This window comes from Phoxinus phoxinus (assembly GCF_949152265.1).
Source record: "Phoxinus phoxinus genome assembly, chromosome: 9".
NCBI lineage: Eukaryota > Metazoa > Chordata > Actinopteri > Cypriniformes > Leuciscidae > Phoxinus > Phoxinus phoxinus.
The window spans coordinates 6,559,007-6,582,513 of record NC_136884.1 but is presented as its reverse complement, the minus strand read 5'-3'; the positions used below and the strand labels follow the sequence as shown (position 1 = coordinate 6,582,513).

Here is a 23,507-nt window from a genome sequence, read left to right as displayed (position 1 = left end):
TCTCTGCACTAAAAACTGTCTAAAAAAACTTTGAGATTGAAAGCACCAGTGACTTCATCAATGAGATGCATGCTGATATAATTGGACTATCATATGTTATGGAGTCACTATAGACTATGTTTTAATAGTTATACTTATATATCAATAATACAGTAAATATTATTTAAAATATATTATTTATATAACTTATTATTAATATATATATATATTACTGTATTTAAAGCTGATGTTATATTTTAATATGAACTTAGATTGTTATTATATTTTATACATTTAATTTACAGTAATTAAATAATGATATTCTATTCTATTCTATTCTATTCTATTCTATTCTATTCTATTCTATTCTATTCTATTCTATTCTATTTTATTCTATTCTATTCTATTCTATTCTATTCTATTCTATTCTATTCTATTCTATTATTATTTAAAGGGGTTTATTTACTAATAAACTCGCATATGTTTATTAGTAGCCTAATACAAGAAGCGCGCAGGAATCTGTCCGGAACTGATGCGTATGTTTGCTTCCTCCCGGACAGTTTTATTTTGCACATTGAAGTTCTACGGAGTGTTTTTAGTGTCGCGCTCCTCGTCTGATTTCATCAGAGCTTCGTTTCATTAAAACACAATTTAACATCACATTAAGGGTTATTTTCTACCTCAAACACATCAAGATGGCAGGGAACTTCTGGCAGAGTTCACATTAGTAAGTAGAGACGTGTTCTGTGACAGAAATCGAGGGCATTAAGGCATTTGTAGGGGTGTTTCTGTTGCTGCGAAGCTGCAAGAGAAATAAAAACGTTAAAATTAATGGATTTGGCTAATTAAAGTTAACTATTTACCAAATCTCGGTAAATGCCATGATGAAGAATAGACACTAGATTCAATGACTTTTATTTTTTTAACAGTATAAATCTCTGGATTATTAGCTTTAGCCGACTGGCTAGTGGTTCTGGACTGAAGAAACCACAGAGGAAATTAATTTATGAATAATCTGGATAAATGTGTGTTATTCAAGGCATGAGTTTCTTTTCATCCTTTTATTTGATATTTACAATTTTAATTAGTATAGTGTCGTGATGACGTTTAGATGCTTATATGAAGTTTGTATATGATTGTTGTCTGTGTTTGACATTAAGATTGTATTAAATATAAACTGCAGTGCTGCTGTGTTGATTTGTGTGCTAGTATTCATTAATGATTTCTAAATTGAAAGTATTTGGTGTGGTTGTTCTCACCAGTCTGCAGTGGGTTCTGGACAAACAGGATCTGATGAAGGAGAGACAGAAAGATCTCAAGTTCCTCACAGAGGAGGAGTACTGGAAGCTACAGATATTTTTTGCCAATGGTTTGGAGATAAATTATATATAATCTTCCTGTCTAACTGAAATGAATTGTGAATAGTGGCCTGTTCTGAATGTGACTGCATTTACAGACTGTATGCAATATGATATTCATGAATATGCGTATACAGAAATGTATGACTTGCTTAATGGACTGTTAAGGCTACAGCAGAGCATTTAATGTACATGTTCAGGTGTTATTCAACTGCTTTTAATATATATATATAATTATATATATATATAATTTTATTATATATAGTAATTTCAAAGTCTATAGGTATAAACCTTGCCTTTAAATAATTTACATAGTTTAATTTGTCATCTCATGGCAGTGATTCAAGCCTTGGGAGAACACTTGAAACTCAGGCAGCAGGTCATCGCCACAGCAACTGTCTACTTTAAGCGCTTCTATGCCAGGTGAGTGGGTCGTTGTCTTGGTTACAGCCTTCATTTCATCCATACCGATTGATATTCATGATCTGTAATGATGGCCGTTCTATTTTTGATAGATTGAAGAAAACTCTTGTCTTCTTTTCAGGTACTCTCTGAAGAGCATAGACCCTGTGCTGATGGCTCCTACATGTGTATTTCTGGCCTCTAAAGTCGAGGTAAACACTGTCTCAGTGTAGGAATTTCTGTTGAAAGATGCATCAAATTTGAATTTTGATCAACGGAAATTCTTTCCTTGGCAGGAATTTGGTGTTGTTTCGAACACACGGCTTATTTCAGCAGCAACGTCTGTGTGTAAGTGATTTATATTTTACGAATTCAACCAACTGCAGCAGAAATGTGTTATGAAGTAACTAGCAAAAATATAAAGTAACTACTACAGAAATGTGATAGAAGTGCTTTTTTTTTGTTCTCTAAAGCTGAATTGTACAAACATATTTGCTTGTTATGTTCAGAAATTAATATACGGTGCAAATCAGAATTTAATTAAACTTTTTTTTTAGCCATAATTGCCAAATTCATTCAGTTTTGGCTTGGTGACTTGCCACCAAGGACGATAACTATAAAGATATAGTTCTAAAAATCGTTCTCAATATAAAATAATATCAGAGTCCACACCACAACTATCCTAATGTCATTGGAATCACTTTCAGAATTATATTTTCTAGCTGATGATAAAAACACTGACAGCCAATCAGAATCCATCCCTCTTTAAAGAGTGTCAGGCGACAAAACTGCAGCGTGCGCTTATAATAAACAGAACAATATCATGCGCTGGACTCTTATATAATTATTGTTCTTGGCGTGAACGTAATCATTTCATACTATTAGAATATGTTTTTGATGATTTATTTTCTCATTCTCTTTTTGTAACAGTGAAAACAAGGTTCTCTTATGCTTTTCCAAAGGAGTTTCCCTTCAGAATGAACCACGTGAGTCAAACTTCTGTGCTTTCTACGCCACAAAACTCACGAGACACTGATCTGGCATGTAAGCGAGTGCGAGTTACACCAGGTGGCCTTGATATTGCAGTCCACGGTGTTTGTCTCTTACTGAGAGAATAGTTTGTGCTGGAAGAATTACGATTACACTTTTAAGGTGTCCTTGTTACAGTGCAATTATACATTCAAGTACTGAGTAACATTAATTAACTTCATGTACTTACTATGGGGTTAGGGTTTGGTTTTGGCCAGGGTTAGATGCATTCAATTCTGCATAATTTACATGTAACATAAAGTGTTACCAGATTTAATTTGCTCCAGATCAAGATTTTGGAAATCTGACAGCACCACTAGATAACTAGATAATAACTTCTTGTAACTGTCGGATTCATATGATAGAAACGTTAGACAAGAGTCTGAGATCGTGTGTGTGGTGATGATTCGGCCTTCAGTGTCACCAAGTATCTGAAACCCAATCAGGAGTGACATTCCTCACACTCCCGACACCTTCGTAGGAAAGTCTCATTATCGTGATAAATGGTTTTGGCAGCTCATATCTCGGGCTGGTGATAAGTGTAATTTGTTCAGTGTGCCACCGGTCAGGTGTTGTAAGGGAAACATATGGAGTGCTGGAGGAACATTTATGGATCATCGTAATGGGAAAGATGATAATTAGTCCACGTAATGTGTTAGTGAGACAATTTCACAGTGAACGTATGCCTCTCTCTGTTTCTCCAGATCCTGGAATGTGAATTCTATTTACTGGAGCTCATGGTTGGTGTTGATTCTTCTTCAGTAGAATGTTTTGGTGTTTGTTCTCAGCGTGTGTTCATGGATGTTTGGCTTTGTTTTATTTTAGGACTGCTGTCTGATCGTGTACCACCCGTACAGGCCATTACTGCAGTATGTGCAGGACATGGGTCAGGAGGACATGCTGCTGCCGCTGGCTTGGTGAGGAGTGGGTGTGTGTGTGTGTGGCGAAACAAACAACCACAGTTTACTTTTCTTTATATGTCGATATAGAGATTCAACAGAAAAGTTGCATTGTGGACCAGACTATATACCAGGTGTAGGGAGCTATTTTTTATGAAGTGCAATTTTTAGGTTTCCTAATTATTCGCTGTGCCTTACCATCAAACATTACTTGATCGATCACAAACGTATTTGATTAGTAACTTAAATAGTGCCGAATCGTAAATATTTCTGAAGCAATTTTCCATACTTTTTCTAAATGTTGCCAAAAAGTTTGTTTTTCAAGTTTCAATTAGACTTTAAATAAATTAGTTTGTACATCACCGTCATTGTGTTTAATAGGACTCAATATTACTTGAATAGATGAAAATCGATATATAATATAATGAAATTTATAGCATAACTTCTTTTTTCTCAAAGCTAACTGCAGCAAATACAACAGAACAAACTGTTCTTGTTTTCTTCCTTATTGTGATATATATCCGAATGAAACTGCTTCTCGAACAAAAAAAATGTAGGGTGGGACTTAATATTGTCCATGGTAAATTGATTGGATGGTTGTGGTTTGCTATTGGTGGATCTCATGTAAGTGACAGGTTGCCCCACCCTATTGATTAAAGATTATGAGGGCACATGAATAAAAAAAAATAGTCATGTGCACAGATAAATAATTTATAATAAATACTCCAATATTCCATAAAAAAAATCATGGTGACTTTAACGCAGAGAGAGTGCAGCCATTAGTAGAATGTGTGATTTGCTTTCAGTTATTTAAGCTGTACAAAAACAGTCTGTTATGCTTCTTAATATTGCAAACTGCATTATTTTTATCATATTATTTTAATGATTTTAATGAGGTGTTGTAATCAAACACATCTCTTTGTAGTACAAATAGTTTTACAGTTTGTCGATCTAGTTATTTGCTTATATCGACTAAAGAATCGGAAGTCTTGCACATTCACATAAAAGTTTACTACTTCTGTGTTGAAAAATATGCTAAATAAGTGAACATGAATGTCTGATGTGAAAGTTCTGTCTCTGTGTGTGTAGGAGGATAGTGAATGACACCTACAGGACGGACCTGTGTCTACTTTATCCTCCGTTTATGATTGCACTTGGTAAGAAGAAACTTTCTAGACCCAATCCGACAGGTCTCATGCTTGCAAGCCAGCAGAAAACTTGAAGTTTTAGATCTAAATAGCTGACTTACAGATACTGTGTCCTTCCTTCTCCAGCCTGCCTGCATGTGGCATGTGTGGTACAGCAGAAAGATGCCAGGCAGTGGTTTGCTGAGCTGTCTGTTGACATGGAGAAGGTAAGACGCATTCAGCTGTCTCGCTGTGGATGTTCTCCCCCTGTGAGTGTACATTAACATTGGAGCTTTTCTGCAACAGATCCTGGAGATCATCAGGGTGATACTGAAACTCTATGACCAGTGGAAGAACTTTGATGATAGAAAGGAAATGGCCGCTGTGCTCAACAAGGTGCCCAAACCCAAACCCCCTCCTAACAGGTACGACAGACTGCGGTTCTTCAACCTCAGTTATTAAAATCGCACGCATGTATTTTTATTTATATGCAAATAGCATGGGGTGTGTTTGTTTATTTATTTATTTCACCACTGCAAATAGAAACAGTGAAAAGAGGCTGGTTTTATTACTCTTTATTTGAGATTAGCTCATTTGCTAGATATCCATAAGGTCTTTGCAACTCTTAAAGGTGCAGTACGTGATTTCTGAGAAATACTGTTGAAAGTGGATCGGACCGAGCACCACAACACACTTGTAGTCAATCAGAAGTAGGGGGCGTATACACTCATAATGGAGGAGAAAGATAGGATTTGAAGAAAGACTGTAGATAGAGAGATGGCTGAAAGACATTACAAAAGAGAAAAGGTCAGGAATACCACTGGAAAAAGAAGGGTTATGATCAGACAAGAACATTAGGACTTGCGTTAATATAACAAACGCTTTCCAGTACTGGAGAGACCGAAGCGGGAAGGTCTGAAAACGGAGGCAGAGGTTGCGTCGTTGTTTCTGCTCCATTCGTGAGTAACATTGGTTTTACTATGTTTCACAGAACCAAGATATGCTGTTGTTTTAATGTTCGCTATAGTAACAGAACAGCTTTGAGTGTCATTGTTTGTCTTGAGCTGCTGTGCTGCTGGCGACTAACAAACAACTCCTACTGTATGTTCCATGTCGTTTGTCATTTTCGTAAAAAATGTTTTGCAAAGCATTATTTTGCTTCTCTCTCAGCTATGATAAAGACAAGAGACATCCACTGTGTATTGCGTGTTTGTGCATTTTGGGGGCGGAGCAATGAAGGGAGGGGTGTGTTTGTTTGGGTTGATTTCAAATATCAACAGTGTTTCTCAGAAATCTCTTACTGCACCTTTAAATTATAAAAAAATATGTCCTAGATAATTATAATACAATTATATACTTTTTTTCAACACTTAAAGAATTAAGTGTTAAGAATTAAGAAATCACAATTTCTTGAAATACAAACTTGCAATTTTGACAATTTTTGCATTTAACCCATGGTTATAAAAACTAGTGTTAGTTTAGTATTCTTTATTTACTTTTATATTATTTATTAATATTTTTAATTTTACATTGTTTTTGTAATGTGCTCTTATTATTATTCTTATATTTTCATATTTCTGTATAGCTTTAATTTTTATTTAATTTTTAGTTTTAGTACTTTACTTTATTGCAGTTAGTTGCCCAGGCGACATTCTAATAACTACGGTTTTAAAATGTAATAATTATTTGTATATTAATCTTTTTTAAATAAATGATTTATAATTTATTATTATTATTAAGCTTTTTATGAATATTATTTTATTACAGCTTTATTTCAATTACTGAAAATTATTAGTTTAAAAAAAGTGGAAAAGCCCTTTTTTAAGCATGTTTTATCTCATCTCACTCTTGCTCTTCTTAATACAGCGAGACTGACCAGAGCTCAAACGGGAGTCAGAACAGCTCCTACAGTCAGTCCTAGAGCACCACCTGGTGAAGGACCTGAGGCAGAGTGATTCGGAGAGGCAAACACAGCACATTTCGGCACATTTGAATGCTGCTTTTCACAAGCACATCGTTTTATGACCGTGGGGAAACAGATTCCTGGCACACACGTCCTCTCTTTCCTCTTCTCTGGGTTCTTCCACCAATCAGAGCAGATAGAATGATGCCACCTCCTTCCTTCAACCAATCAGAGCAGCCCGTCTCATTCTAGGAGCAGGAGGGAAGCAGACTGCTCACCTATAGGAAATCTGCTTTGATTTAGAGTTTGTTGCCAAGCTTAAGGCTGTAGTGTTGAATGTTATGGACACAAACACACACACAAACGCACCACAACCTTTGATTAAGAGAGGTGCGGTTTTCCCAAATCTTGTAAGTCGGTGGTCCTGGCTTCCTTGAAAAGTCCCATTAAGCTTTCTTTCAATGGATGCTCTTTGGGAACAAAGAAAACTTGATAATTTTCTGTGTCTGAGAGCGACGAAGAGAGATAGAGAGAGAGTGTGTGTCTGTGTTTTAATTGCAATTGTATTTGTATGCGTGCCTCTCGTTGACCATCTCACAGTTTATATTCCTCAGGGAAACGGATCAGTCCTCTCTACAAAGTGGCTGTCTGTAAACTGATTGGCCACAGGGCTATGTGACGGCGATCTTTTTGAACCCTTGTACTGTGTAATCAAATCCTGGTTTGGATACGTTTTCTTTGACATGCGTGTGGATGAGAGTTCGAATGCACAAGTGACACAGTTGAGTTGGTCACAATATGCTCCGAAAATGCATTTGTTAATGTGCTTTCCACATATAGCCCTTGACTTTTTACAATTATTTTTGTCTTATTATAAATTTACTGTTTGATTAAGCTACGTGTACTTGCCATTACCCAAATGCTGTTTCTTTTGCTTTCATTTTGTTGTTTTGAATTGATGTCTCTAGCTGCAGCATTCATCAAATTTAATGGAGGACTAGCCAATATCTTGAGGGTTATTGGACAGAAATGTGTAGATTAATGGAGGCAGTGAAGATCTCAGTCTTGGGTGTGCTTCCCATCATCAGCATCACGTAATTTGTTTGGGACAACTAACTATTTGCAAAAAGATTATACAATAAGTAGATGTTTTGCTGTGTTCTGAATGGCATTTGTTTTTTGCTTCGTCTCTCACTGTGGTCCTATGTTTAACAGTGCTTCAAATGTTGCCACATTGAGCATAAATGAGGCACGGTGTATGTATTATTTGCCTGTAAATATATTTGATGATGTGAGAACTGTGGGGGTGAGGGGGCTTAGAGTGTTATATCATTTTTTTTTTTTTCTTGTTTGTCTATAACAGAGCTCAGAAGCCTTATTAAATAAAGCTGCTGTTAAAAATAGTCTGATTTTTTTTTAGGTTCAGATTAAAAAATTGTCCGACCAAATACTCCTTTAATTTGAAATAAATACATTGTTTTATCATTTAAAATAAACACACACACACATATACAGTATGTGTGTGTGTGTATATATATATATATATATATATATATATATTAGGCATACATCAATGGGTGTGTACACACACAAACATATAATATATTTATATATACATATACACACATATAAACAAAATCTTTTGTTAGATGCGATTGTGTGTGTATATATATATAAAATAAACACACACACATATATACAGTATGTGTGTGTATATATATATATATATATATATATATATATTAGGCATACATCAATGGGTGTGTACACACACAAACATATAATATATTTATATATACATATACACACATATAAACAAAATCTTTTGTTAGAAGCGATTCATTGAATTGACAGCACTAAAATACAGGATATATATATATAGAGAGAGAGAATAGAGAGTTGTCATGACAGACATATATATAATATATAAAACTGAGGTTAGTGTCATTTTTCTTTTAATTAAATGCCGTTGGTTTGATATTTTGTTAAAGTGCAATGACATCATTTAGGTATTTGAGCCACTGCATGCATTCACTTTACATTAAACATTTATGTTTATATGTGTTTCTAGTCATAATAATATGTGTAAATAGAACATAATTATCCCTTCTAATCTGTGGAGTTAGTTGCAAAGCTACTTTATCCACTATTTCGTGTAAGAAAGGAATTTAAGCATTTTTAAATGTTATGAGCTATTATGAGATTTTTGTTATCAAGCTCTCTTATTACAGCAGCAGATCTGACCAATGAGAGTGGAGAATTCGAGAATCCGCGCGCCCCCTCGCAGCATCAGCAGCCCCGCCCCTGGTGACGCAACGCGCTCAGCTGTGCGGTAAACAGCGGCGGCGAGCGGCTGCGGACTGATGTCGACCCCATCGCGGGGACTGACGGACAGCTTCAGGAGGAGACATGCCCGCTGCTGCTCCTCACCCGCTCTCTGACACCCTCATCTTCTCCACCTCCACCCTGCGGCACTGATGAAGCCTCCCCTGTCGAACCCACAGCGGGCCGAAGGGCGGATAGAGGAGAGAGAGGATGTACTGGCGCGTCGGGTTCGCCTGGAGCCGCTCCTGCGCGCTTGAACTGGGCCGGAACAAGAGCTTCTCGCTCGGGTTGTGCGGCTCCGAGGAGCCTTTTTCGTTGTATGGGTACATCATCGCCTACCCGCTGCAGGAGTACGGAGGGATCATGTCTGCGTTAGGATCCGACTCCTGGTGGAGGAAAACACTCTACATCACCGGGGGCGCGCTGCTCGCCGCCGCTGCATATTTGCTACACGAGCTGCTTGTCATTAGGTATTATGGAATATTTGCACTATCTATCTATCTATCTATCTATCTATCTATCTATCTATCTATCTATCTATCTATCTATCTATCTATCTATCTATCTATCTATCTATCTATCTATCTATTAAATATGTAGTTTATAAAGCACATTTAAAAGAGTGTCAGTTTATTTAGTTCACCTGGAATTGAGGGAATTGTAACATCATGTTATCAGGTGTTGTTATGGCCCTTGGATGGAGTGAGAGCCGGGGTATGAACAGGGTCTTTAAGAAAGAAAATAGTAACTAAATTAATATCCTGGACAAGTCAACACAGTGCAGTGCAGTCCATTCATTATCCTCCACTGAGGAATAGGATGAATGAATGAATACCTTCCAACTCAAGGAATTTTGAGCAGGATGCAAGAATAAGATGCTGTTTATTTCCTCGTCTAAATCATGAATGTTGACATGATGTTGATGTGTGCTATTTCAAGGGCACGGTTGCAGGCCTAGAGGATAGTGTCTACTTGTGTTGATGTGATGTGACAGAATGACCTTTATTGACCCCTTGTGAGACTGTGTAAATAGTGACCCGTCATTGTAGTGATCAGACATAGTGAATTGGGTTTAATTCTGTGCTTTTGCATCCTCTCTGACCTTTGCAGAAATGGCAGTGCTGTTAGTCCTCAGCAAAACGTCTCAGGTTACATGTTATTCGATTTACATAAGCTATTGATTCAGACATGCTTTAAACAAATAACATATGATTAATTGTTTTAAGTTTAAATAAATAGAACGAACCTCAAGAGAGAAAGCTGACGACTAGTATGATGCTTCAATGAAGTTCAGCACTAGCGAAGTGGACAGCGACTAAATCCTGCTGATAGAAAACACTGAAGAATGAACTCTGAACTTGATGTTTTGGGGCATTTTTAAACAAAATGGCTAACTTAGGGATTTGTTGAACTTGTTTTAAAAATATAAATAGTTTTAGTACATGTGTGAAACTGTTTAATATCCATTCATTACTGATGCTCTTCTATATTTACATTTACTTATGCATTTAGCAGATGCTTTTTTAAAAATCCAAAGCGACTTACAAAACAAGAACAAAGCATTCATCAAGGGCCAACAATCATTGTAGGACACAATCCCAGGTTTATTAGACAACTAGATTAGGAAGCCAGCTAGGGAAGAGAAGAAACGCAGATTTTGCATTAAGTGTATATTTGATGGCCTGTAGGAAGGACCAGGAGTTGGACTCTGAAGACGCCATCGTTCTGCATCAGTTTGCCCGACCCAAAACTGGAGTCCCTAGCCTGTCCCCCTTCTGCCTGAAAATAGAAACCTACCTGCGCATGGCGGACCTTCCCTACCAGGTATCGAAATATGATGTCTGAGATTATGTTCTAAAAAGAGATGGACGTTTTGGTGTTTTACAAACTGTTTGCTCCTCAGAACTATTTCGATGGGAAGTTGTCTCCTCAAGGGAAGATGCCTTGGATCGCGTATAATAAGGAGCAGGTGTGCGGGACGGAGTTCATCATCGACTTCCTGGAGGAGAAGCTCGGCGTGAACCTCAACTCCAGCCTGAGTCCTCAGGAGAAAGCCATCTCACGCGCCATCACCAAAATGGTGGAGGAACACTTCTACTGGTGAGACTGATGGTCTGGTATTTGAACAACCTTCTTCAATTCTTCATTATATTCTGGACAGAGGTCAGGTACCTTTCATAATATAGGTGGATTCCTCATATAGTATGATATAGTGAGAATATGGAGCTCATATTTGAGGAGGAAAAACACCTCAGCCCAAACTACAATTATACTAAAAGGCATTTTACTTGCTAAAAAAAGCAAAAACTATCGATCAAACGACACAAGGCAGGTTTGTCAGCAATGTTTCGATCATTTTGATTATTTAGAGGCCTTCGAAATTTCTGTATAAGATTTTGGTTACTGAACAACTAAAATGTGTTGATAATCAAGATGAGAAATGATTTGTTTTGCTTTAGGACGATAGCATACTGTCAGTGGGTGGACAATGTGGAGGAGACGCAGAAGATGTTAGCCACAAACGGGCCGCTGAGTGACATGCTCAGGTGGATCTTGAGTCAGGTGAACGGGGGCATCGTGAAGAGAGAGATGTACGGGCACGGGATCGGACGCTTCTCCAAAGAGGAAGTTTACACTCTGATGGAGACAGACATGCGCACCCTCGCTACACTACTTGGTACGTTTTGCATGTCTGAGGCACGGTTAGTGAGCTTTATTGAAAGGATTTAGTGTGTTTTAGTGATTTAGATCAAAACTAGATCTAGATCAAACTCAGTCCTGGAGAGCCACTGCAGAGTTTAGCTAACCCTGATCAAAATCACCAGCCTATAGACATTGATTAGCTTGTTCAGGTGTGTTTTGATGATTAGGATTGGAGCAAAACTCTGCGGGACAGCGGCCCTCCAGGACCGAGTTTGCCTATCCCTGTTCTAGATCAATCTGGAGACTTCAGAGCTTTTGTAACAGGTTACAAAACAATGCAGCAATGGATCTGTGCTGCCCTCTAGTGCTCAGTAAGCTGAAGTTGTGCTTTCACATGGCAACATTTTTTTTGTCTTGTTCTCCAGTACACACATCTAAACACTCCTAAAACAAGATACATTCACTTGAGAATGATTAAAGATGTGAAGTGGAGCAAGTATTGGAGTATTGAAAGCAAGATTATTTTTGTTACCCCATTGACATTTTTTTCTCGCTTCAAGCATAAACACATAATTTTGATCATTTGTTCAGAAAACAAGACTTATATCTTGTCATTTTCCTTCTAAAATAATTTAAGGTTAACAAAAACACCAATTAAGAAAATAGTTTTTTTTTCAATTGCATAACCCATAAACCAGATCATACTTTAGTTACGATTTTTTGTTGAAAAAGGTGTCTATTTTTTTTTTTTTACCATTGTCTTATATAATTAATAATAATTTCTTGCACAGGCAATAAAAAGTATCTAATGGGCCCAGAGCTTTCCACAGTAGATGCTGCAGTCTTTGGTCATCTTGCTCAGGCCATGTGGACTCTCCCTGGAACGCGTCCGGAACAGTTAATCAAAGGTGAGGTCAATAGGTCGTGCTTTTTTGTATGGGAATACGGTCATATACACATTAATAAACATTCATGTGTTTTGAACGTATGAGCTGACTAAAGCTGCTCCCTCGGCACAGGTGAGTTCATCAACCTGGCCATGTACTGTGAGCGAATCCGCCGGAGATTCTGGCCGGAGTGGTTTGTGGATGTCGATGACCTTTACTACGACGGACTGAGCGAGGAGCCGGATTCTCCTTCCCAGCTTGCGGATTTGGGTCTCTACTCGCGCAGCGACAGCTTCCAGGAGCAGGACAGCGCTCTGTCACACCACAACACACCGTCGCCGGACAGCGACATGACTGGACGCTCTCTGTTCGATTCGGACATGGACACAGAATGCTCGGAAACGGAGCAGTTAAAGTGATAACCACACCCCCTCTGTGATGTATCTGCACGGGCCCCGCCCCCTTTGTTCCCCCGGCTGATCAAATGAAGATGTTATCATGGTGACGTGGCAACTCTGAGCGAGGGATTGCAATAAAGCAGATGGGAAAAGCATTCGGGAAATTTGTATTTGACGAAAGAGAGGATTTTATTGAACGAGGAAAGGCCAGACCAGGCCAGGCCAGAGAGAATCCAGATCAACAGGAAGAAAAAAACATCAAACAAAATAATAAAAGAGGATAGAGTGAAAATGTAAAGGGAGTGAATGACGCTTCAGCCGAATCACTCCTCCCGCCGTGTGACATCATCACAGTGCTCGGAATCATCAGAATGACATCATCACATGTGACCACCTCCCATTTACAATGTGTGTTTGTAGCTAATCCGCATTTCTTACATCCTGGGATTTATTATTAGTCTGAGAGAAAGAAGGATTTTAGGTGATGATTGAAATGTGTAGATAATTATTATGTGAAAGAAACACTATATTTCATAGTCCATCTAAAATTAATTTCCAGTTTTATTCAGTAAAATCTACAAAGCTTGTTAGGAAAAAGCAGAAAATGCAGAGGGAGTAAACTTATGGATGATTATTGTGATGTTCGACCAGAAATCAGCTGATGTTTTGTATGTTCTCAAATCGTTGCAGCAATCTTGCAATGCATTGGTGAATAATTCACCCAAAAACAGAAAATTATGAAATTTACTGTTTAACATAGACATTTAAGACATTTATGATTATAATGGAAGCATATAGTGACCAGGGTCAGTCAAAAAAAAAAAAAAAAAAAAGAAGGTATAGTGTAGCTTTATGTGAGGGTCAGATTAAATCTTCCCCACTGCTGCAGCTCTCATCATCTGTGTTTGAAATCAAAATTGACAATTCTCTTTTCTTTTTTTCTGGAATATTTCAGTATATTGCTGAATAGTGCACATCATTACTTTTTTTTGAATTACTGTGCCCTTGTAATCTTTAATCAAAATCACTTTCCCTCTCTCTTTTTTAGATCTTTTTTTAAAACTTCTCCCTCTTGCAGCAATTTATTTTCTCTTATGACGTGTTTTACTGGCGAGGGGTCGGGACAACCTGTCACTCAAATGAGATCGACCAATAGCAAGCCACAACCATTCAATCAATTCCCCATGGACAAAATCAGGTCCTGAAACTACTTTTTTTCCCTATATATTCTTAAGATATACTTCACAGTAGGGAAAACAGACGATCGCAACTTCTCAATTATGTCTATTTTATGACTGAAATTGGTAGCTACAGATTATTTGTTTTTTTGGGTGAATTATTAATAGCCCATAGGAATAAATAGCCTATGGTAAATATAAATATAAAATTGATCAAACTTGTAAAATTATGGTTCGCAGTCTGTTTTCATTTACAAAAAATGCCTAAATGTAATGCAGATTTTGAATCTTTTTTTTTTCTTTTTTTTAAGTTGATGAACAAATGAACAAACAGGAAAACGGGTCTCATTGCATCTTGTCGGAAGAGAAAGGGTTAACTGCATGAACTGACGGATATCAATGTATGTTATGAGGATGTTATTTTTATTGTTGACGTTTTATTTGATTTTTTAATATCCGAATGTTAGTGAGAAGGCAAAAAAAAAAACTTGTAACGTTAGGTAATAATCTGCATATGCGATGGACCTAAACCCGAAGTGATGCAAACTGTTTTACAGAATACGCAAGTTTGTTGAGCAGCCTGTTTATCATGCAACCGTCAATATGTTTGTGCAGCTGTGCTGAATGTAGGCAAAAACCGGCAAAAACATAATTTGTGTTTGTCGAACAGCAAACACTTCGGATGGGTATCTGTGATCGTGCGATAGCGCCTCCTGTGGACTGAATCATGGCTTACATCGACATGACAGAAAACACTAGAGCAGAATACCTCGGTAATGCAGCGATTACAGAAGGGAGGAACATAACACAATACAGATGGAGACAGACAGCTGCCTGTGTGTGTGTGTGTGTGTGTGTGTGTGTGTGTGTGTGTGTGTGTGTGTGTGTGTGTGTGTGTGTGTGTGTGTGTGTGTGTGTGTGTGTGTGTGTGTGTGTGTGTGTGTGTGTCCATCCATCTGCTGCACGACTGAGTCATCGTTACACATGAATACACTCGCAGGAATGATCTCCCAGGGGCTGGTGCACACCAAATGACACATGCAAGACGGGAGACTTATGTTTTTTTCTGTTCCGTAGAGAGATATAATCTGTATCTTGCTGTGCCATACACACAACTTCCGTGTTACCACAAATGCCCTTTTAATATCTTGAACGTAATCCTGCATTACGCTATATCGAGCTCTTGTAAGAAAGAGAGGAAAGTGTCTCGCCATTTTTACGCCCTTTAAATGCACATGTAGGCTACTAATCTGATGTTTGTTCAAACAAAACAAATTCGCCTAAATTATTAGGACATGTGTATGAAAACCATTTTTTATACAAACATCAGGACAGGTTCATTAACTGGTGCTTTATTAGAAAAAGGCTACTGTTTGAAAAGGTAGCCTATTACATTTTTTTTTTTATTAAAGTGCATAAAATTAGCAGCCAATCTGATTAAAACCATCATATTCTTTCTTATGATGTTTGTTTGTTTGCTTATTTGTTTTGTTTTTATTGATTCATGACTGTGCCTGTTTCTATTAACAAACACTTATTATATATTTTTTATATATTTTATGTGTACCGCGTGTTATTCCTGAACCACTTGAGCACTTTTTTATTTATCACTTATGATTGAGTTTATATTTTGGACTTATTCTTGACTTTTAATGAGTTTCCTATATTTTTTTTGTTCGTGAATATAGTTGTTTTAGTTGCAAAAATTTGCTCTGAGAGCTGTATGTTTTATGTTTGATTATATTGTATGCATTTCAAATTCAATTTCAAATGCAAGTGCTTCCTTGATGAGCTTTATTTTCTAGTCAGTTTTATCATCCATACATGACAATCTTGTTATTTACCTTGTTATGTTAAGACTCATACCCAACACCCCCACTCATTTGCCAAATGTGATGGAAATATGGCAACACACAGATGGAATAATGTTAGAAAGGCAAAGGTAAAAGTTCAAATCTCTCATATGTTTTCTTACAGTTGTGTGTGTGCTAATTTTAGAGCCATACAGAGTCTGTGTTGTGTGTATCATGACCCTGGTGGATTTAAGGTTTTATTATGGGCTAGACATAATATCGGGGAGGGATGGGGTTGTGTACATGAATGATCACTGTAACATAAGGAACCAAAATTGTCTGGTTCATATGTTAAAGATACTCAAAATATTTCATGAAATATAGCTGTATTAAACGAAACGCTCCTGGTTGTTTGGTTTCTGATTATAGTTAATTCTTTAAATCTTCTTTACTGATATTATTTACAAGGTTTTAAAACTCGAATGTCTTTCACATTCATTTTAAGCACAAACAACTATTTAAATCACATGCATTAATATAGTGTGGCACAAACGGGGGGACGCTTATTAGTGAAATTAAAGCTAAATTATTATAAATTATTTCATTATGCTTGTTCTAGTTTTAATGGTTTTATTTGATTATTTATTTAGTTCAGCTTATTCAACTATTGATATTTTAGATTGATTTGCTGATCTATAGCTGGTACACCCATCAAGTGGCTTTAATTTTTGATAAGGCAGAAATGGAATCCAACTTAAGAATTTAGGAAAACACAAAAGTTTTTAAATAAATTAAGTTTTAATGTTAATCTTCAGCCTTAAGCAATCCAGAGTGATTGATCCAAAGGTTTTAAGTGCCACCATACAAGAACTTTCCAACACTAAGAACTTTTTCTCAAACACTAACTTGTCATGAAAAACCTATGGTCACTTTCAAAATTATCCACAACCAATACACATTAGTATACTTAAAGGGATAGTTCACACACACAAAAATAGCATTTATAAATGTTTGAGCCTCAAGTTGTTCCAAACCTGTATGTGTTTCTTTGTTCTGTTGAACAGAAAAGCAGATATTTTGAAGAATGTTGGTAAACAGTTGTTGGTCCCCATTGACTTCCATAGTATAAAGTCAATGGGGACCAGAAACTGTTTGGTTACCAACATTCGGTGTCCAACAGAAGAAGAAAACTCATGCAGGTTTAGAACACTTGAGGGTGAGTAAATGATAACAGAATTTATTTTGTATGAACTATCCCTTTAAGACTTGCTGGGTTTTAGAAATATTTATATAGGCCTACAATCTGCACTGACAACACACAGGCAAGGTGAGTGTCTACCGGTATATTTACACCGTCAAATAAATACATCGCCAAGTTCATATTCCACGACTTTATACCTTTATCTTTGATTAAGCAGACCAAGAAAACAGATCAACTGTAATGTCTCTATTTCACTTAGAGTTGCTCCAACACGTTTTGTCAGTAGATGGCGCTCACAGCACATACTTACTCGCAATAGAGAGGACACACGAACACACAAACACACGTTTAGTTATAAATGGGTATTTTGGGCACATTGCAGATTTATTGTTTTTAAATGCAGCTAGTTATATACAGGCTATTATAACCATAACCCACCCACTAACCCTAACTCTAAAATAATATTTTCTGCATTTTTTGCAAAACAAAAAACGATTTAATTGATTTTATGCTGTTTATAGGAATGAGTAGCCTACGTCCCCAAAATTAGGTATTGGGAGTTTTTTGTCAGATTTAGCTCACTTCTGTGTACAAATTTGTGCCCACACAAATTGTGCCCACACACACACACACACACACACACACACACACACACACACACACACACACACACACACACACACAAATGCGGGTTTTTCAAAGCAGTCGAAATTTCCAAGGCCTTGAGATTGTTTTTGGTCATTTTCCTAAAATTGTTCATTGATGAAGCAGCAAATTGATTTTGGCCGATGATATTTGGAAAGACTGTCTGAGATATTAAAACAATATATTTGTTATCGTTTAAATATAGCCTATAGATCACTAATGTTCTATTAGTAGCGGTATGATCTTTTGTTTACATTTACATGATATAGAGCCATTTTTGGGTGATTTGGAATATTAAAAAATAGTCCTATTTAGATTCAGAATAGCATCATAAAATATTCACACACGTCTCCGTTCTCCCGTTTTAACCCGTCTAATCCGTCTTCATTACGAGTGGAATGGCAAACATTTGGCTCCATGGTCACGTAGAAATCGAAGCGAATGAATTGCAACGGGCTGCAATGGATCTACAGCATCATTTCATCCCGAGGCAACGTTATATTCAACAGCCTTGATGCTCACATAATGTGTGAAATTGTGAATCCATTTATCTTGAGGATCTTCATTCACGGGGCATAGATTCATGAGAGGCACTTCTTTATATAAAAATGTATTCATTTAATGACAAAAGCCTTTTAAAAACTGTGCAATTTTTCTGTCAAAACCAAAGACGTTACTGGCCTCAATAGGGCGCACTGACAGCTTGTGCTTTGGCAGTGCCAGGTTAAGTGCACAAATATACAAGTATTCACAGAGCCATAGAAAATTAAAAATCCACGCACAATGTCCTTTTTTTTTCGATGCAGGCCATCAAATAATTGTAACACAGCTGGTGTAGTATTTCTCGTAAAAAAGAGAGATAAATTTGGGATAAACAAGAAACACAAAATATCAAACAGATACAAACATGTTGAGGCTTATACATTTAGCTGACGCACAAAATCACAATGTTACTATAGTAAAAATTGGGCAAGAAACACTGGCCTCACATTATTATTATTATTATTATTATTACTCTTATTATATTGTCCTTGTTGTTGTTTTTAAATATAGACATTTATACGCCATAAGCGTTTCCAGACAAATGAATTAAATTTAATTAAATTAAAGCTGGTTTGTTTTTATTTGTAATATGAAATATCACAATAATACGATTCTATTTGGCTTTCTTTTAGAAAGGGGTCCCTATTTTATTTAAAATAAGGGAAGAAAATAACAAGCCACTGTCTCAAATCATGGACGCTTTTGGTGGATGCTTACAGAAATTCAATTAAAATGTTAAGAAAAACCCAATTGAGTGGTTAATTACAAAGAGCTTTGTGTAATTTGTAAACAGACATTTCGAAGTGATCCGCAGCACTGTGTGATTCCGAGGAAAGGTTTGAATGTTTCCTCAGGCCTCTGTTTTGCAGCAGCAGTGTGAATCCGTGATCTGCATGAAATCAGGCTGTTCTGCCATGAACAACACACAGCAGCACTTGGCAGCCTTTGTTGTGACCGAAATTAGATTTTTTGAGATTCAAACACGTTTGTTAAAATGTACATAATATGTACATACTGTAAATAATAATAATAAAAATATATTATTAGCCTACCATTATTGTTGTTTTAAATTTTGTGTATTAGTAGGCTATATTTGGACCCTTTTATTTATGGTAAATAATTTATAGCTATTTAGATATTAGGCCTATTATTATTATTATTATTATTGCCATTTATATCAGAAGTTAAATGAAATGCAGACACATTTCAATCAGTATTAAACATTTTGTGATCATGACGGGAGATATTAAATAGGCTATATAATAATAATAATAGTAATAATAATAATGATAAAGCATTTGCCATTAACAGTTGTATGAGAATGAATAGCAGACATTGAACCGGATTCATTTCAATCAGGAATAAACCTTTTGTGGTCATGAGGGGAAGATGGCGTGCCCCTGACGCCTTTTTCACAGCTTTCGGTTGGAAGTGATATGATGCTTTCACAGATCCCCGGACTTGAAAAGAAATCTCTTAAATAAAAGTATGTTTACGTTCCCTCTTTAGGTTCGGTCGCGGCGCGTAACGCCTCGGTTTTTTGCCAGAGCGTGTTTTCTCGCGCCCGTGCCCGTAGATTGTTCGCGCAACCACGCGCGCTCCGCGCCCTCGGAGGTGCCACACACAGAGACGCTTCATCACCGTCGGTCCGCCCCGAACGGGCTTGTGGCCGGGACAAAGAGACAGTCGATTTTGTTCAAGCCGCCTCTTTCTCACGGAACAGGTGTCTGCGCCCCGTGGTGAGGCGAGGCGTCCCCGTACACATCCTCGTTCCCGGCCATCGGTCCGTTTTGGGGCGTCATTCTCTTCTCCTTCTGCCGCCGGTTGCAGAACCAGACCCGCACCACTTCCTTCTCTAGCTGCAGGCTGTCCGCCAGCGAGGTGATCTCCACCGCCCCGGGTTTCGGGCACTTGAGGAAATGGCTCTCCAGGGCCCCTTTGACACTCACCTCGATGGAGGTCCGCTTTTTCCTCTTCCTCCCCTGCGCGGCGATCTTATCCAGGCTGGTCGGGCTTCCCGAGGTGGAGTCCGCCTCCTCCAGCCATTTGTTGAGCAGGGGCTTGAGTTTGCACATGTTCTTGAAGCTCAGTTGGAGCGCCTCGAACCTGCAGATGGTGGTCTGAGAGAATACGTTGCCGTAGAGGGTGCCCAGCGCGAGCCCCACGTCCGCCTGCGTGAAGCCCAGCTTGATCCGGCGCTGCTTGAACTGCTTGGCGAACTGCTCCAGGTCGTCCGAGGTCGGCGTGTCCTCGTCCGAGTGCAGGCTCTGCGGGTGGCCGTGCTCGCTCAGATGCGGGCTGTGGTGGTCCTCGTGGTGCATCCCCGGCTCGCCGTAGACGGGCTGAGAGTAGATCAGGCTTTGCCCGTTGGAGGTGCTCATGCTCGGCATATGCGCGGTGGTGGTCGCGCGCCAAGCGCCCGCCTCGTGATGCTGGCTCTGCTGCACCAGATGCGCTTGTCTCGGCGAATGCTGCAGCTCCTCCACCGGCTTAATGTCCTGCTCACCCAGCGGGCTGGCGGGCCACGGCGACCCCTCTCCCCCGTGAGACAGCGCCGCCGTCAGCCACTGGTGCGCGTGGCCGAGCGTGCTCCCGCTGCTCTGCAGAGTGGTGTACTCGCTCTGCAGAAGGCTGTGCGCGTCCCTGTAGGCCGGCGGCGGCGTCTGCTGCATGCTGCCGGGCTCCGAGCTGGACAGGATGCTGTAGTGGTTGGACGCCGCGGTCGCCATAGTTTCTACAGCTACTCTGTGCCACAGGCGGCTCCCCAGCGCGCCAGAGCCGCGAAGACGCAGAGGCGCGCACCTGAGATCCGCCTCGCGCTGCTGTCTATTGGTCAGGACGGCTTGACAGATGTGGCATCGGCGCGTTCATTGGTCGCAGTAGATTCGACACAGAACCCCCATCCCATTGCGCTCTCCCGAAAACAAGCACAGAGGGATCAGCAGTGACAGGGCGCAATGGGCTCCAAAGGTATCCAGCCTGGCTTTCATTAAGTTTTTCATTAAGTTTAAATGTTTCAGTTCAAAATTATTATAATGCTGTAAGGTAATGATTGTGCTGATATGTATAGGATGATCATGCCAAAAGAACAAAATCATTAATTCTGACTAGCATTCGTTACTATTGGCTATTGTGAGTGTTTTCTACAAAAAGGACTAATTTTTTTTTCTTTTTTAAATGAACCGTGAAAACTAGCACATGAAAACAATTTAATATTTTATTACTGTCGATAGCCTATATTGTGCATGTCAAACAAACAATGAAAAAAGACAATACAACGGCGCGTGTTTTGTATATCTTATATTTAATTAATATAAGTGGATAAAAACAAGCTGCTTTTCAAAAATGAATAAACATACATGCGAGTGCGTAAGATAGTTCATACCGAAAAAGAAAAAAGACTAAGACATAATCATGCACAGAATTAATAATTGTTACATGCCCTGCACTTTAAAATATCTTCATCATCCCATTTTAACTTCTATCTAATTAATGTAGCTAATTTGTGTTTGTGAGTTTTAATTTCATTTTCTTCAGTAATGAATTCAAAATGGTTGAAAAGTGCAGTGAGCTTTAACTTTTAAAAAACTTAAACTTAAAAAATGAAGGCAATAGTTAACTGAAGGTTTTAACGTTTTTTTTTAGCACAACCAAAGCATCTTAATAATAGAGTTAAATTAATTTACAGAATTAAATGCTTACAGTAGCTATGGAGATTAAACAGGTGTCTGAGAATGAATAATTATTCAGGAATAACTAGCCTATATAATAATAATGACATTTGTTTTATATTTGATTTGTTTGTATTTTATTTTCATGGCTGAAATAACTGCACTCTATGTTCTGATGGGATTTCAGAGTCTCTCACATGGCTCAAGGAGGGGACATATTTCTCGGGCCCCTGTCCGTTGCCATGGCGAGAGGTGAATGAAACAACGCCGCCCACGTCACAGCTGCTCGAGCCTTTTCTCTCTCTCTCCTCGCGCACATAAAGCCCATTTCAAAGCCTGAAAAGCGCATGCAGGGCATCGCAGGGCCGCAGGGCCAGTGAGAGGTGAATGGCAGTCTCTACCTCCACCCCAGCCACAGCCTTTTGTAAACATGCACCCACACAATTTTCTGGACACTTTTTTAGCATACACTCTTGTAATGCATCATAAGACACTGCAGTGTAAAAAAAAAAACACACACAAAAAAAACATGATCGTCCCTTGATACTTTTTTATGTGAATGTAGATTGCCAAATGCTCAGGAGTTTTGGTGAAATGCAAAAAGCGGTCGTGTTAATTGAGTTGTAATTTTAAGATTCAGAAGCTTTAACACAGTCGTGCACGGCCAAGCAGAAAATACATTAGCTTAATAAAGTAATATGCAAACTATGGGCTGTTCAATTACACATCCTAATAACGCATAAACGATGCTAGAACCGTTAAAGGGACGAAAAGGCCCGGCGTTTACTTGTATTAAACAGTTATCTCTCTGCTATAGTTCTCCACTCGGTGTTTGAGAGAACAAGAATTAATGATGAATAATCTCAGCAATAAATTAGCAGTAATTATATCGACCCTGTGCTGGAGTTATTTAATTTCTCATGGCTTAATTAGATAGGACTGTTGAGTAACTAAATGTTCCAATTCAAAACATGATCATCATGGGGATTTTTCTTTTTATACTTTTTCATAGCACGAACAGAACACTCTGGTAGCACCGAGTGTCCTTAACAGACATTATATCATCAGTTTGCTACATTATGAATAGCTTAAATATGAAAATATTATATATTTATATATATCTATAAACATATTATAAACATATTTTAAATATACTAATCTATTGAGCATAATATAATATAATGAATATAATTGCATAATATATACAGTGTTTATATATTTAAGGTTCAAGGTCCTTATATTTTCCATATTGCATACATACAAATTACTCTCAGTTGTGCAACAACAATAATACAAATATATGATCAAGAATATGACATGAATAAAAATAAAATGAAAAATGAACACAATTTAAGTAGGCCTAGAATAGTACAAAAAAAGAAAAAAGTATATTTTCCAAATATACAAAAATATATATAAAATGTTTACTAACACATTTCTATAAATTGTTGTGATTGAAAGTAATACAGGAACAAATTTCTTATTTTGTTATTGCTCACATTTATAATAAAGTGCACTGAAAAACA

The 23,507-nt window shown here is 38.0% G+C and overlaps 3 protein-coding genes across 4 annotated transcripts; 2 read left to right on the top strand and 1 right to left on the bottom strand.

Moving 5' to 3' along the window:
• Window positions 1-455: 455 nt before the first annotated feature.
• Window positions 456-8,234, top strand: ccnc (cyclin C). Its single transcript, XM_079624037.1, has 12 exons — window positions 456-706; window positions 1,242-1,348; window positions 1,676-1,760; window positions 1,882-1,951; window positions 2,036-2,087; window positions 2,670-2,725; window positions 3,473-3,508; window positions 3,594-3,685; window positions 4,757-4,824; window positions 4,942-5,021; window positions 5,101-5,219; window positions 6,661-8,234. Exons 1-12 carry the CDS (start codon window positions 675-677, stop codon window positions 6,713-6,715), a joined length of 852 nt encoding a protein of 283 aa, XP_079480163.1. The 5' UTR covers window positions 456-674; the 3' UTR covers window positions 6,716-8,234.
• Window positions 8,235-9,004: 770 nt separating this feature from the next.
• Window positions 9,005-13,763, top strand: faxca (failed axon connections homolog, metaxin like GST domain containing a). 2 transcript variants are annotated; one of them, XM_079623049.1, is made up of 6 exons: window positions 9,005-9,492; window positions 10,711-10,846; window positions 10,926-11,122; window positions 11,482-11,699; window positions 12,457-12,573; window positions 12,685-13,763. In XM_079623049.1, exons 1-6 carry the CDS (start codon window positions 9,233-9,235, stop codon window positions 12,969-12,971), a joined length of 1,215 nt encoding a protein of 404 aa, XP_079479175.1. In that variant the 5' UTR covers window positions 9,005-9,232; the 3' UTR covers window positions 12,972-13,763. The 2 variants fall into 2 exon arrangements, with proteins under 2 accessions (XP_079479175.1, XP_079479176.1); XM_079623050.1 differs by having other exon boundaries at window positions 9,021-9,492; window positions 12,457-12,578; window positions 12,690-13,757.
• Window positions 13,764-20,022: 6,259 nt separating this feature from the next.
• Window positions 20,023-21,218, bottom strand: pou3f2a (POU class 3 homeobox 2a; the record flags this gene model as incomplete). Its single annotated transcript, XM_079623518.1, is given in 2 exon segments — window positions 20,023-21,167; window positions 21,170-21,218. Coding segments are annotated over 2 exon segments (1,194 nt in total).
• Between the last annotated feature and the right edge of the window lie 2,289 nt (window positions 21,219-23,507).